At 45.1% G+C, this 15,000-nt stretch overlaps 2 protein-coding genes across 3 annotated transcripts in view; both read left to right on the forward strand.

Annotated features, from left to right (window-relative positions):
- znf512b (zinc finger protein 512B) overlaps nucleotides 1-11,963 on the forward strand; it is a 33,832-nt gene extending 21,869 nt beyond the window's left edge. Inside the window, 8 exon segments of the mRNA XM_031565635.2 lie at nucleotides 276-386; nucleotides 2,485-2,676; nucleotides 4,012-4,242; nucleotides 4,244-4,399; nucleotides 6,510-6,611; nucleotides 6,755-6,817; nucleotides 6,939-7,037; nucleotides 7,430-11,963. Of these exon segments, the coding sequence (XP_031421495.2) occupies nucleotides 276-386; nucleotides 2,485-2,676; nucleotides 4,012-4,242; nucleotides 4,244-4,399; nucleotides 6,510-6,611; nucleotides 6,755-6,817; nucleotides 6,939-7,037; nucleotides 7,430-7,858 (1,383 nt within the window). The 3' untranslated portion in view covers nucleotides 7,859-11,963.
- Nucleotides 11,964-12,213: 250 nt separating this feature from the next.
- uckl1b (uridine-cytidine kinase 1-like 1b) overlaps nucleotides 12,214-15,000 on the forward strand; it is a 35,323-nt gene continuing 32,536 nt past the window's right edge. The window contains exon 1 of one of the 2 annotated variants that reach the window (XM_012841749.3): nucleotides 12,214-12,327. In XM_012841749.3, the coding sequence (XP_012697203.2) occupies nucleotides 12,257-12,327 (71 nt within the window). In that variant the 5' untranslated portion in view covers nucleotides 12,214-12,256. The remainder of the gene's footprint in view (nucleotides 12,328-15,000) is intronic. The other variant, XM_031565633.2, reaches the window with a different exon arrangement.

A 15,000-nucleotide genomic window follows, 5' to 3' on the forward strand; every position in this document is an offset into this window, starting at 1 on the left:
TTGAATCTGTGTGTTTGGGGGTTAAGACACTCAGGGTTGAATCTGTGTGTTTGGGGGGTTAAGACACTCAGGGTTGATGCTGTATCTGTGTGTTTGGGGACGTTGAGACGCTCAGGGTTGACGCTGTATTTGTGTGTTTGGGGGGGTTAAGACACTCAGGGTTGAATCTGTGTGTTTGGGGGGGTTTAAGACACTCAGAGCTGACGCTGTATCTGTGTGTTTGGGGGGGTTAAGACACTCAGGGATGATGTCGTGTTTGTATTTGTGTGCCACAGCCCACTGGGAAGGAGAGCCCCGTAAGCAGCAGAGGAGGCAGTGGGCAGGAGGAGAGGGAGAGACTGCGCCGTGTCCTCAAGCAGATGGGCAAGATCAAGTGCCCCAGCGAGGTATGCCCGCCCGCCAACACCCCACCCTTCGCCCGCAGGATCATTCAGTCTTAATTCTCTCTCTTCTTTCTCTGCCTCCCTCTATCGCTCATGCCTTTCTGATTTACTCCCCTGTCATCCTCTCTTGCTCTTTGTCTCCCTCTTTCTATCTCTCTTTCCCATTTCCCTCTCTCTCTCTCTCTCTCTCTCTCTCTCCTTTCTCTCGCTGTCTCTCAGTGTGCCCACTGCCAGTCTATTCCACTCAGTGTCACTGAACATTATTTTCTCTGTGCTATTTCTTCTCCATCTCTCTCTCTCTCTCTCTCTCTCTCTCTCTCTCTCTCTCTCTCTCTCTTTCCCTCTCCCCTCGCTCTTTCCCTCTCTCTCTCCCTCTCTGTCTCTTTCTCCTCCTCTCTCCCTCTCTTTCCCTCTCTCTCTCTCTCTCTCTCCATCTCCCTCTCTTTCTCTCTCTCCCTCTCTCTCTCTCTTTCTTTCCCTCTCTCTCTCCTTGTCTGTCTCTCGGCGTCTCCCTCTTGTCACAGAGCCCATACACACATCATCACTCTGTTTCCAATTACTCCCCGTCGAGTGTGAGAGCGGAGTGGAGGGTCAGAGCCGAGGCCAAAACAGCACCACTGTCCCTCTGAGCCTCAGCCTTGCAACCAGACGCCCTTTAACACACTAGCCCCTTAAGATCAGCACGCAGGAAGAAACCATCTACTCTAACTGCCCTTGGATAGGGGGGAGAGGTTTATAGACACTAGCCCCTTAAGATCAGCACGCAGGAAGAAACCATCTACTCTAACTGCCCTTGGATAGGGGGGAGAGGTTTAGAGTTGAGAATAGATATAGTTTGGGAAGAAACACAAGGATGAAAAGCATTAGTTTGGTGGTGAAACTCTTAATCGTTACACTCATGAGATGCAGATCATACACATAACCCTCCCCCTTCCCCCCCCCCCCCCCCCCCCCCCCCCCCAGTAATGAGGCCATGCCATCCTTAGTTTCTTGCCGCTGTAGGGGACTGCGGTTAAATAAACTCCGCTGATGCTTGTCAGCCATTGTTCACGTTTTCACCGATCAGTCATCCTCACAGCAGAGCAAAGGCTGCTTGTTCGTTTTCTCCGTATCGCCTGCCAGTCGTGTCTGGTGGACACTACTGCTCGTGTGCTCACACTGTACATCTCTCTCTCTGCTCTCTGCTCTCGTCAGGGTTGGTCATCTCTCTCTCTCTCTCGTCTCTCGTCTCTCGTCAGGGTTGGTCATCTCTCTCTCTCTCTCTCTCTGCTCTCGTCAGGGTTGGTCATCTCTCTCTCTGCTCTCTCTCTCTGCTCTCTGCTCTCGTCAGGGTTGGTCATCTCTCTCTCTGCTCTCTCTCTCTGCTCTCGTCTCTCGTCAGGGTTGGTCATCTCTCTCTCTGCTCTCGTCAGGGTTGGTCATCTCTCTCTCTGCTCTCGTCAGGGTTGGTCATCTCTCTCTCTGCTCTCTGCTCTCGTCAGGGTTGGTCATCTCTCTCTCTCTCTCTGCTCTCTCTCTCTGCTCTCTGCTCTCGTCAGGGTTGGTCATCTCTCTCTCTGCTCTCTCTCTCTGCTCTCGTCTCTCGTCAGGGTTGGTCATCTCTCTCTCTGCTCTCTGCTCTCGTCAGGGTTGGTCATCTCTCTCTCTGCTCTCTCTCTCTGCTCTCGTCTCTCGTCAGGGTTGGTCATCTCTCTCTCTGCTCTCTGCTCTCGTCAGGGTTGGTCATCTCTCTCTCTCTCTCTGTTCTCGTCAGGGTTGGTCATCTCTCTCTCTGCTCTCTGCTCTCGTCAGGGTTGGTCATCTCTCTCTCTGCTCTCTGCTCTCGTCAGGGTTGGTCATCTCTCTCTCTGCTCTCTGCTCTCGCCAGGGTTGGTCATCTCTCTCTCTCTCTCTGCTCTCTGCTCTCTGCTCTCGTCAGGGTTGTACATCTCTCTCTCTGCTCTCTGTTCTCGTCAGGGTTGGTCATCTCTCTCTCTGCTCTCTCTCTCTGCTCTCTGCTCTCGTCAGGGTTGGTCATCTCTCTGCTCTCTCTCTCTGCTCTCTGCTCTCGTCAGGGTTGGTCATCTCTCTGCTCTCTCTCTCTGCTCTCGTCTCTCGTCAGGGTTGCTCGGCCCACTTCTCCAGCCTCATGGGCTACCAGTACCACCAGAAGCGCTGCGGGAGAGACGTGTCCGAGGCCGACAAGCCCGTCTTCCTGTGCCAGCACTGCGGGAAGACCTACCGCTCCAAGGCCGGCCGAGACTACCACCTCCGCTCGGAACACCCCGTCGCTCCAGCCAGCGCCTCCAGAGGAGTACGTACAGGCGTGTTGGGATCGCTCCTCTAGTCGACCTGCTGGAAGGTTCTATGGAATAGAGAGAGAGAGAGAGGGAGAGAGAGAGGGGAGAGGGAAAGAAAGAAAGAAAGAAAGAAAGAGGAGTATGTACAGGCGTGTTGGGATAGTTCTTGTAGTCGACCAGGTTGATGAGACTATACAGTACCAGTCAAAAGTTTGGACACACCTTCTCATTTTTGGAGACGTTTTTTTCTTTACTTTTATTATTTTCGACATGGTAGATAACACTTTTTTTGTTTAGTACATCATTCCATATGTGTTCTTTCGTAGTTTAAATGTCTTCAGTATTAATCTACCATGTAGAAAATAATAAAAGTAAAGAAAAATTAAAAGGTGTGTCCAAACTTTTGACTGGTACTGTATAAGGGAGTTATAGAAGAAATAGAAAACATAAAGACATACTACAACACTGTCACTTATAAACATGCTTCCACACACAAATGCCAGTTGTAGGCTTCTCTTAGAGCTCGTCTCAATTCAGTTAATCTAAACTAAACTAAAACATATTATTATACGGCTCTTCAGAATGTTCCAAAAAGTTCCGTTGATTTGAATGGGCCATCCCAACGTTCGCCGGTGAATATTTCCTGATATTCACCGCTGCGAAAAGATATTGACCGCTGTCATTGGCAACGGGTTTTGTGCTTTTAATTCACATCTTTCATATCATTCCGCAAGTAGTCCGGTCATTTAACGTAACAGACTCATTGCAATTTGAAGTCAGCAAGTAATGGGTTGCTACGCAACACCTGAAACTTAAAAGTTCTATTTGCTTGAAGAACTATTTATTTCTTAGCGGAAATCACGAAACGGCAACTAAATCATTAAAAAGAGGTATTTTGGAGGAATGTCTTCTATAGTTTTTGGCATTTATTTTTGGATAATGACCTCCGGACAATACATTATCCCTTACGTGATACCAGGATATGAGACGAGACTATGTGATGGAGTTATCGAACGCAGAAAACTTGCACATCATTATCTCACATTGACTCACCACAATATTGTAGAATGTCATAAAATTAAGATGAGTGTTCAGTAATTTATTAGTTGTTTCAGAGCTGAAGTCGAAGCTGAAGCTCGCCATTAACTTAACCCGACATCTTAAACTACTGCTATGCCTCTTTAATGAACGAGTAATGAACAGTACAAGACAGGTTCCGCATACCCCTTAGCTGCAGCAGGTAACATGTCTGGTATGTGCTGCTTGGCTGTCAGTAAACTGGGTGTGCAGTGCTGTTGTGTTATCGTTCGCCTGACCGGCGTTTGACTCCCTCTCCTCTGCACGCTCAGGTGGGCACAGAGGAGTCCAGGCAGGGCGGGAGGAAGGAGCAGCAGCCCCCCGCGGAGAGGCAGAGGGAGGAGGCGCACAGGAGGACACAGCAGCAGTCGGCCCGGGTGAAGGAGAGGTCGGAGGAGCGCGCCGGCGGGGGAGCAGGAGGCCCCGTCGGTGACCACGACCACGGCGCCGGGGTCAGGGGGGACTGCGGTAGCCACGGCGGCGACGGCGGCGACAACGACGGCGATGGAGGACTTTGAGAGGACGCCCAGCGGGAGGGTGCGGCGGCGTTCGGCTCAGGTGGCCGTCTTCCACCTGCAGGAGATCGCCGAAGACGAGCTGGCCAAGGACTGGACCACCAAGCGCCGCATCAAAGACGACCTGGTGCCGGACAGCAAGAGGGTGAGCACCACACACACACACACACACACACACACACACACACACAACACCACACGCACACACACACAACACCACACACACACACACACACACACACACACACACACACACAACACCACACACACACACACACACACACAACACCACACACACACACACACACACACACACACACACACACACACACACACACAACACCACACACACACACACACACACACACACACACACACAACACCACACACACACACACACACACACACACACACACACACACCCACAGCAGGAGGGAGGAAGATGCTGGATGTGGAAATCAGTGGCGAAGAAAACAAGGAAATATGGAGAGCGGAACCTTGGGGAGGATAAATATGCCCCGCGCTCACAAGATAATCAGAGAATATACAGTACTGTCAAAAACATAACCGGTCACACAAATATGAGACATATATAGTACGTTACGTATACACATACATACAAACAAAAACACAATATGTACGTATGTATACACATATAGACATGGACAGAGAGATTATACAGTACTGTCAATGCCTAACATCACTGGTCACACAAATACGAGACATATACAGGTTACGTATACACATACATACAAACAAGAACACAAAAGGTCACAACTTGGTGTGTTGTGTTGCTATTGTCATACATGAACTCACAAAAACCCGTTCTGGATGATGGTGTATGTTGAAAGATGCGCACACACACTTACCCCTCAGATATTCACAGATGCACGCAAATATACATACAGCCAAAAGCACCACATTCACACACACACACACACACACACACATTCACACACAACACCACACACACACACACACACACCACACACACACACAGAGACACACACACACACACACACACAACACCACACACCACACACACACACATTCACACACAACACCACACACACACACACACACACACACACACACACACAGAGACACACACACACACACACACTCTCACACACACACACACACACACACATACACAGAGACACACACACACAGAGACACACACACACACACACACACACACACACACACACACACACACACACACAGAGACACACACACAGAGACACACACACACACACACACACACACAGACACAGACACACACACACACACACAGACACACACACACACAGACACACTCACACACACACACTCACACACACACGCCACACACACACACACACACACACAACACCACACACACACACACACACACACTCATCACAGTGCCATTTCCATTTCCATGGCCCATTTCTGTTCATGTGTTGGCGTCGCGTAGCAGGTGTTTTTTACCCAGAGTGCAGCGCTGGCGTGTGTTCCTCTTGTTCCTGTTCTAACTGCTTGACTGCGGCGGGCTCTAAAGATTGTTCATTATTGCTCAGGGAGTCAAACAGCCGCGCCGCAGCTACTCTTGAAATAAGTCTGGGCTTTTGTTTTGTCTCTGTTTGATGCTAGTCTGAGAGCAGCTATTGATTCTCTCTCCACACAGCCCTGCCTCTCTCCTCACAAGTCTTGAGTCTGTTTTTTACCAACGTGGCAGTACAGGATTATGTGTTAACTGACCAAATTAGCTGAATAAGAAACCTCTGATTTTTGATCCCATTATTCTTGACAGCTTGTTCATGATGGCTCATTGAATATGGGTTTCAAATGCAAAGTGAAATGAAATTCATACTCGCACTCATTTTTCATTGTTCCTCATAGGCCAAACGCTTGGAGTCTGTGTCACTCCCTCCCCACAGACTCACAGGCAGGCCAAACTAGAGCTTGCCTAGTCTTGTTATGAAATAGTTTCATATATATTCATAATATGTGTGCCTTGATGGCAGTGTCCATATTACTTGGCTATCAAATTCAGGACTTGACTGACGTTACTGGATTCAGTCCCAACTTCACAGACACTCACACTATACGATCACAGTGCACAGAGTTCACACGTACAGACAGGTCGAAACGCTACAGTCTGCTTTCCCCCGTGAAAAGTCAACATATCAGAGATTTCAGGCGTAAAAAAACCTTTTTTATCCCTAAATCTCGTTTTTTTTTCATTTTCAACGTTTTCCCTCTCTCCGCAGCTCAACTACACTCGCCCGGGCCTTCCCACGTTCGACCCGGAGATCCTGGAGACGTGGAAGAACCAGGTCAAGGAGAAGGGCTTCATCTGTTGTCCTAATGGAGTAAGATCACATCTCACATCGCTTTTATGTTTTCTTTTCTTTTTTTTTTTTCTCTCTTGTATTTCCTGGCAAATCTACTCTTGTTTATTGCCTGCTCTGATTCACGATTCCATTTGGTCTATTTCTGTCTGATCTCCCTGCAGAGCTGTGAAGCTGTTTACTCGAGTGTGTCTGGCCTGAAAGCCCATTTGGCAAACTGCACCAAGGTAAAGCGCAGCAGAGGGCCGCCGCACTGTTTGTTTTCAACCTCACTTTCTCATGGTGGTTTTATTTTTTATTGTGGTGATAGCTCACTAATGACACTCTTGTAAATCCCATGCCAAGCAGGGAGGGGGCGCCGCGGGGAAGTACATGTGCCTGCTGTGCCAGAAGGAGTTCAGCTCGGAGAGTGGCGTGAAGTATCACATCAGCAAGACACACTCCCAGGTGAGTCTCACGTGCACAGGGTTGAACTGGTGTAGAAAAAAACCAGTTAGGACTCGAAGGAAGAACACCATAAGTGTGCTACAAATTCATTTGGGGCTTTACAAACAACAGTGAGGGCGAACACACACACATTGGTGTCCATCGCTTTACAAACAACAGTGAGGGCAAACACACACACATTGGTGTCCATCTACAGAATGCATGTCGATGTGAGCATATACTGTATGTAGTAGATGACCTCTAAGTTCTACATGCTGGCCACTGTAATGGTCCAGGTTAACAGTGTGCAATGACTCAGACACGTGTAATGATGCACTAGCATTTGTGTCTTTTGTGTGTTTTTAATGGCGTAATGAATCACAACCGTTGCCTGACGAACTTCACCCTTACAGAATTGGTTCCGTGCCACCACCAACATACCGCCCAACAGCAAGAAACCACCGCTTCCTGAAAGCAACGGCATCAAGAACGAGGTGAAGAATGGGGCGACCGGCAAGAAGAGGGGTCGCAAGCCTAAAGAGCGCCCCCCGGAGGTGACCTCCGCCCTGTCAAAGACTCCGAGCGCCAACCCACCGTCTGTGCCCGTCCAGACCCAAACTCAGAACCAAACCTCAGGCTCTGCCCAAAATCCAGCCCCTGCTCTGCCCCCAACCCCCACAACCACCACTCCCACTCCCTCCCCCACACCCAAACCTGCCCCCACACCCAAACCTGCCCCCACACCTACCCCTGTGCATCGGGGCAGCTTGGGGCAGAACAGAGACACGCAGACCCTCGTGAAGAAGAGGGGCAAGCCCAAGAAGGTGCCGTCCGTCGAATAACGTGGATGACATCCGGTGAGGATGGCCGTCAGAAGGATGGCGAAAGACAAACGTCAGACGTCAGACGTCGCGGCACAACACAGCCTTCTGATCCCCAGAGGCTGACGGATAGGATAGAGCTCGAAGAATAGCCTTCCATGGAATGGAGCTCTTGAAAAAATAATTGGTCCTGTATCTGATTTCATGGGGGGGTTTTGTTTCGCTTTGATTTTTTTTAGTTTTTAATTATTTAGTTTTTTTTTACCTTATATACATGTACTTATATACAGTATATGTGTTTGCTGGTATATACTGATATATAATAATCTTTTCTTTTTTTTCATTCCATTTTTAGACCTCTTGTTAATGATAAAGATGTTACTCTAAAACAGGGGTAATTGTAATCAAAATTGAGATCCCAGTTTATATATATATATAAATATATATAAATAGCATTTTCTAGAACAAGCATAATATTTCAGATTTTTGTGTAGCGACGTCCACATGTCCGTAGTTTCATGTTGTGTTCAAGAGATTTTCAAAAAGGATATACAAAGTTATTCAATTAGCATGGCGAGCTAATTTACTGCTAGTGTTTTATCACGGATATATTGTACTGTGTATATATACAATATCTATATCTATATATAATCAAAGCAATGAATTTGTCCACAGTTTTCAAACCGAGGTAGGTCAAAGTGGTCCTTTTGGTTTAGTTTTTTTTGTTTTTTTCGACAGTCACATTTCATTTGCTTTCTCTTCGATGTGAGGTTTGGTCCAGTTACGGCAGCTGTGTGTCAGAGATAGGATGGCTCCAGACTGCTGCAGTGCAATAGTGTGTTGCTCTCGTGGATTTGTTTTGGTCTCTTTTCCGTCTGAACTGTAAGAGAGGTGGAACTTTACATATACTGTACACCCCGCTAAGAAAGACTCCTTCTCTTGTTTCATCCCTGGCTGTTGTCACCGTGGTTATAGGTTTTGGCAGTTGGACAAGGTTGTTGAAAACCCTATGTTAACGCTCCACCCCACCCCACCCCACCTCACCTCACCCCCAGTTTGGAACATGCACGTGTAATTGGTGTTTGTTCTTTTCCCACGTGGTCTAACAAAACTGACTTTCACTAAGGCCAAGCTGTTAAAAGCTATGAAGGTATAAGCTATTTTTGTCCTGTTTTTTTGTCCTGTTTTTTCAGCTGTATCGGAGCAGACTGAGCAGACTCGTTAGGCTTTGGATTGGCCTCAGACCTCGATGATGTCACTATAGCTAACCTAAGCTGGAAGGAACGTAAAGGATTTTTATTTTCTGAAGCTACGCTGGGGGGAACTCCCCAAGAAGCTAGACATTAAAACAAGATTATTATCATGGATGGATTATCAGGAGGAAGATTAACAATACTGACCTATCGAATAGTTGGAAAGGATATTCTTTTCGCTGCAGTTGTACAAGAACGACAAGCAATGCACACAGACTGCGCGTGAGACTATTATTAACTGTATGCAATAGAGAGAGTTGGGTTTACATGCGGACAGAGCTGCTTGGTGAGACATCCTAGCACAAAGACAGAGGTCACCATTGGCTTAAGTATGAAACCGGAACTGAACATGTCGGAACCAGGCCTCAGCTTCTGTTAGGAGGATGGCTTCGTCCCTTTTGTTTTGGTCATTGGACGACGGGAAGCGCGAGCAGTTGCTTTGTTGAGAATTCGATGAAGGTGTTTTTCGGTGACAGAACTGGGCCCGGGCCTGAGAGGATTTGGACACGTTTGGGCCCGAGGTCCTATCAGTGGAAGAAAAAAAAAAAAAGCGAAGAAGAGATGTTCCTCTTGCACTTTAACCCTCCCCTGCTCTCCCCTCCCTGTTTTATCTTGCACTTTTGAGGCACTGTTAATCTTTCACCACCCCAACCTTAATCCTGGGCTGGGCAGTTACCCCACACCCCCCCTCTCTCTTCCTACCCCCCCCCACCCCCCAAAAAAGAAAACATCATGTGAACACAGCACAGAGCAAGACCCACCACAAAAAGTGTCATGTGCGGAAACAATTCATCCCCCTTGCTCCCACTTGAAGAAACAAAATCATGTGTGTGGAGCCTGCAATGGGTGACAGTCACACTCACTTAAAGCATGAAGCCATACGTGTCCCTTTAAAGGGACTTGAGATTTCAAAGCTGGGCGACTGTCCATCGCAACTTCCTCATTTTCTTACAAACAGCTGAGATTTAGAACATAGTATGAAAAGAAAGTCATAGTTTGAGAATCAAAATTGAAAGAAAAAAAAAGAATCCGTTATTTATGCTAAGAGAAATAAATGCTCTAATTGAAGTACTTGAAACCATAAACAACTTACCATTTTTAAAATAAAGAAATCCTTTAATCACAGGTCACTCATAGAGAGAATAAATTCAGTGAATTATTTAGTGTATATTTATATCTATTGAGAATAATAATCAGTTTGCTCAAATTACCAGAGGAAGATTTATTTTATGAGCTCTTGTAAATAGGATCTTCATAGCAATCTAATAGTACTTGGAGTGCATTTCGAATGAAGTGAGAACGTGAATTGTTATGGTTTGGCAAAAGGTGCTCTTGGAACCATTCTACCTTATGGACTGTTGTGTAGGTCTATCGTGACGCAGTCCCAAATCTCCCTGCTTTCCAGAGTAAACAACTTAGATTCATGGGGATCACTTATCTTCTGTCCACGCAAAATAATTAATATCACTTGTGTTTTAAGAAGACTGCTCCAAAAATGGGAATGCAACAATTCCTCTCTTATTAACCGGAGCGGTCTGTAATTTATTATGTTTTCACACAATATTTATGAAGTGTTCTTTTCCCTGTTTTTTTTTTTTCAGTGTTAGTTGAATTGTCATAGGAAACCCTTTTTTCTGTGTGTGTGTGTGTGTGTGTGTGTGTGTGTGTGTGAGTGTGTGTGTGTGTGTGTGTGTGTGTGTGTGTGTGACGTTGACTCTCTGCCTATGTGTGTTATCAGTGTGGTCTTAGTCTGGCTGATAATTAGCTCGACTGCCTGTCATGGTAAAGAAGTGACAGTCTTCAGATGCTAAATACATAGGAGACGCCTTTGTTACACCTAGTCGAATGTACTTCTCATGGTTTCCAATGATTTCACCTGATTCCTCTTGGTTTGTTTCTTTTGACATTTGGTATTGTTTGAGTGATCGCTGAGTGATACCGTCGTTGTTTATATTGCGATTATATTGTCTTAGCTTTCAACAATCTGTCTTCCTAGATGTGTCTTACACATATGCAGAGGTGTGACCGACTAAATGGCAATGTTTTATTTGCAAAATGACAGCAATACGCCATACCACATCTGAATATAGGTTTGTTTTTTGGCTGATAAGGACGCTGTTTCCATATTGAAAATTGTCTCCAAATTTGTCTGGGCTATTTGTTAGTGCCATTCTTCTTTGCTTGTTTGCTTCTTAAACTTGTAACACACAAGTTGTTATTATATGAAATTGAAAAGCCACTTATTGGGGGACTGAAATGTATTTCAATACACAAGCTTGTCCTTACCACGACTTCACATGGATGTGTGCATGTGTGGGAGTGTGTCTTTCTTTCCGTGTTAGTACACTTACAAGTACTATCCCATGAAATAGGCTTGAATTTGGAGTGTTTGTAGAGCGCGTAGGTGACCTAGGTGGTTTGGTGTGGCTTTTTGTACCCTTTACTTCCACTTGGTGTGTTTTTTTCTTATATTCCTAAAGGTTTGCCTCACTAACAATACAACAAAATAAACTTTTAAATGATTTTAAGAGTTTAAGTAATGGTGTGTTAAGGTTTGCTTTTGAAAATGAAGGTATATTCCCCCTGTGTAGGGCTGTTACATTATATCCAGAGGCTGAGATTACAAAGAAGCTATTGAAAACCTATGTGACCCCCTATTATTGAGAATAGTAGCCAACTTACTGTAATGAATTAAACATTTTTGTTTCTCTTCCTGTTTCTCTATTTAAGTTTTTCCTACAGTACCGTTTCACAGGGAGGCATCTTCCTCCAAATCTGAACTGTTACAGTTGTTTGTTTTTTTTTCTCTGAAAATTGTTGTATTAACTGTGCATTACTACCCTTCAACTAATAAAATGTTGTTGACTTAAAAAGTGGTCTTATACCGTACTTTTGTACTCTGAAGTATTTGAAGTTCTGCTTGTTGACCTGTTGACTTGAGTGTGAGTGATGGGGGAAGAGTTCGGGCTCTATAGAATACCCATATATGAGTAAAACGTTGTGCATGTATTATAGATCAAGAAAAATGGGTGAATGGCATGTTGGGAGTTGGAGGTCTGAGGTCCCTTTTGAAGTGTAGTTCCCTTGCCTTATAGAACTACATGTCCCAATATGCATGTAGCAGCGCCCTCCTCCGAACAGCTGATTGTCAAATAGGAAAACAACAATGTCTGCCGCGCGTGGAGAAGGAAGGACCACAACGATGGAGTGCGAGGAGAAAACCTCGCGGTCAACTAGGTAATCACATCAACTTATAAAGCACCCCTTCTTATGATGAAGAAGTTATAGTTGAATGTATTTGAGGTAAAATCACCACTTACCATTGCGGTGAGCATCAGTTTAACACTATCATATATGACGTTGCGTGCCCTCATGCTTTTAGGAAGCGAAACTGTTACAGCCGACAAAATTATCTTTCCCTAACTCCTTTGGTATTTTCTTTGGAAGCATAAAACTCTCAAGCTGCCGATTTTATTTTATTTTAAGGTTTAAGTTGTCATATATTTCTTAACTCGCGCATGCCAAAACATTAGGCTATATGTACTGTAATGTAACAATCACCACCCAGAGAAAATGGACGTCACCTTATTGGTTCGATCTACAGATTTAAGGAAGTAAATTCATGCTGACTTTTAGCAAAACTTTCCAAGAAGAAACCGATTTCGTTCTGGAATTTCTATGTTCTCTCTTTTCGGGGATATTATGAACTGTGAAGAGATAACCAGCTATTTTACTTAAGTTGCAGTCGCCTACATTTTGCATTCCCAATTCTAGACTACCATCCTAAATTAGTTTGGCATCTCAACCATCAAAGGATACGTCACATTGTATTGAATAGTTATTTATTGGATGCTAGCTCTTACAGATGTCATACATATTTTTTTAATCAGCTGCTAGCAAACTGTCAACCACGCCTCGGCATCTTAATCTCTTCAAATGCCGCAAGGGGGTGTAGCGATACTAGCTAGTTAAACCATCGTGCTTAACACGTGTACTGCACTTGTAGTTGGCTATACTGTACGCCATGCTAATCTGCGTTCATGATAAATGGCCATCTGTGAACCATCTTAATAATGTGCCATCAAAATGTTCGAGCTGTAAGTCTACTTCCTTTTACAGTTATTAAGTATCCAGGCAGCCAGGAGAATCACTATTCTCTGAATCCCCTATAGACACATTTGACGGTTGAGTTGAGTGACTGTACTGCTAATGTAAGTTTCCTTTGATCATTTATCTCATCCTGAGAAATAAAACGCAACTCTGGGAGCCACCGTGTGTCCGTCCACTGGAAATGGATTGTTCTCTGAATATGGTAATTACGCAATTGTAGCTACACTGAAGCTTTGACATTTGGGGCAAGTTGAAAGCTGACCTTGTGTTCTCGGGTGAAATGTGACACTGACGGGCACCCGTTGGGTAGTTTCTCTACACAGGGAAGAGCCACCATCCATTTCTGGCCGTTTGCCATATCAAATATAGTCTGTTAGAATGCATCTCTATTTTGAGTCAGGTGGGTGTTTTGGCCCTGACGATAGTTTCCTCTCAGTGCAACGTGTCAAGAAGCATTCTGAACTACCTGCCAGGGTTCCAGACCATGTCCCCTGTTCTGATTGGCTGTTGTTGTGATCCTTTAGTTCTTCTGCTAATGATTAGGCTTTCCATGGACACATACAGTGCCGCCCTCAATTATTGGCACTCCTAGTGAATATGAGCAAACAGGCTATGAAAAAAATGTCTTTGCTGTTTATCCTCTTGGTCTTCCACTCAAAATATTCATAAAAATCTTACCTTTTCATTGAGGGAAAATAATTGAAAGAAAAAAAAAATGTTGACATTAAATCAATATTATTCTCCAAAACGTGTGCCACAGTTATTGGCACCCCTTAATTAAATGTTTTGTGCAGCCTCCCTTTGCCAAGATAACAGCTCTTATCTTATCTTATCTAACAGAGTCTTATAATGCGTGATGAGGTTGGTGACCACATGGCACGGGATCTGAGACCATTCCTACATGCAGTATCTCTCCAGATCCTTCAGATTCTGAGGTCAACGCTTGTAGACTCGTCTTCAGCTCATCCCACAGATTTGCTATGGGGTTTAGGTTGGGGGACTGTGATGGCCATGGCAAAACCTTTATTCTGCGGTCGGTGAACCAGTTTAAGCTTACTGGAGGGGGCTGTTAGGTTTTCATTTAATATCTGCTGGTATTTGATGGAGTCCATGATGCCATGTATCCTAACAAGATGTCCAGGGCCTTTGGAAGAAAAACAGCCCCACAACATCAAAGATCCGCCACCATACTTCACAGTGGGTATGAGGTGCTTTTCTGTATGGCTATCTTTCTGTCTATGCCAAACCCACCTTTGTTGTTTGTTGCCAAAAAGCTTTATTTTGGTCTCATCTGACCATATAACTCGGTCCCATTGAAAGTCTGACTTACATTTGGCAAACTGTAGGCGCTTTAGTTTGTTGTTGATTGACAGCAGAGACTTTTTTCTGGCAACCCTTCAAAACAACCTGTGGTGATGTAGGTGGCGTCTGATGGTAGTTTTGGAGACTTTCTGACCCCAAAACTCAACTAATGTCTGCAATTCTCCAGCTGTGATCCTTGGAGATTATTTTGCCAGTCGAACCATCCTCCTCACGGCGCGTGGGGTCAATGTACACACACGTCGTCTTCCAGGCTGATTCTTAACATCTTCTGTCGCTTTAAACTTCTTTATTATTTCCATGATAGTGGAAATGGGTATTTTCAACTGTTTAGAGATTTTCTTGTGTCCATTTCTTGATTTGTGCAGCTCAACAACGTTTCATTGCACATTGTCACTGTGTTCTTGGGTCTTTCCCATAGTGATGAATGACTAATGGAATTTGGCCTGTGTCACCTCATATTTGTACGCCAGTGGAACA

This window comes from Clupea harengus, chromosome 4 (assembly GCF_900700415.2).
Source record: "Clupea harengus chromosome 4, Ch_v2.0.2, whole genome shotgun sequence".
NCBI classification, from domain to species: domain Eukaryota; kingdom Metazoa; phylum Chordata; class Actinopteri; order Clupeiformes; family Clupeidae; genus Clupea; species Clupea harengus.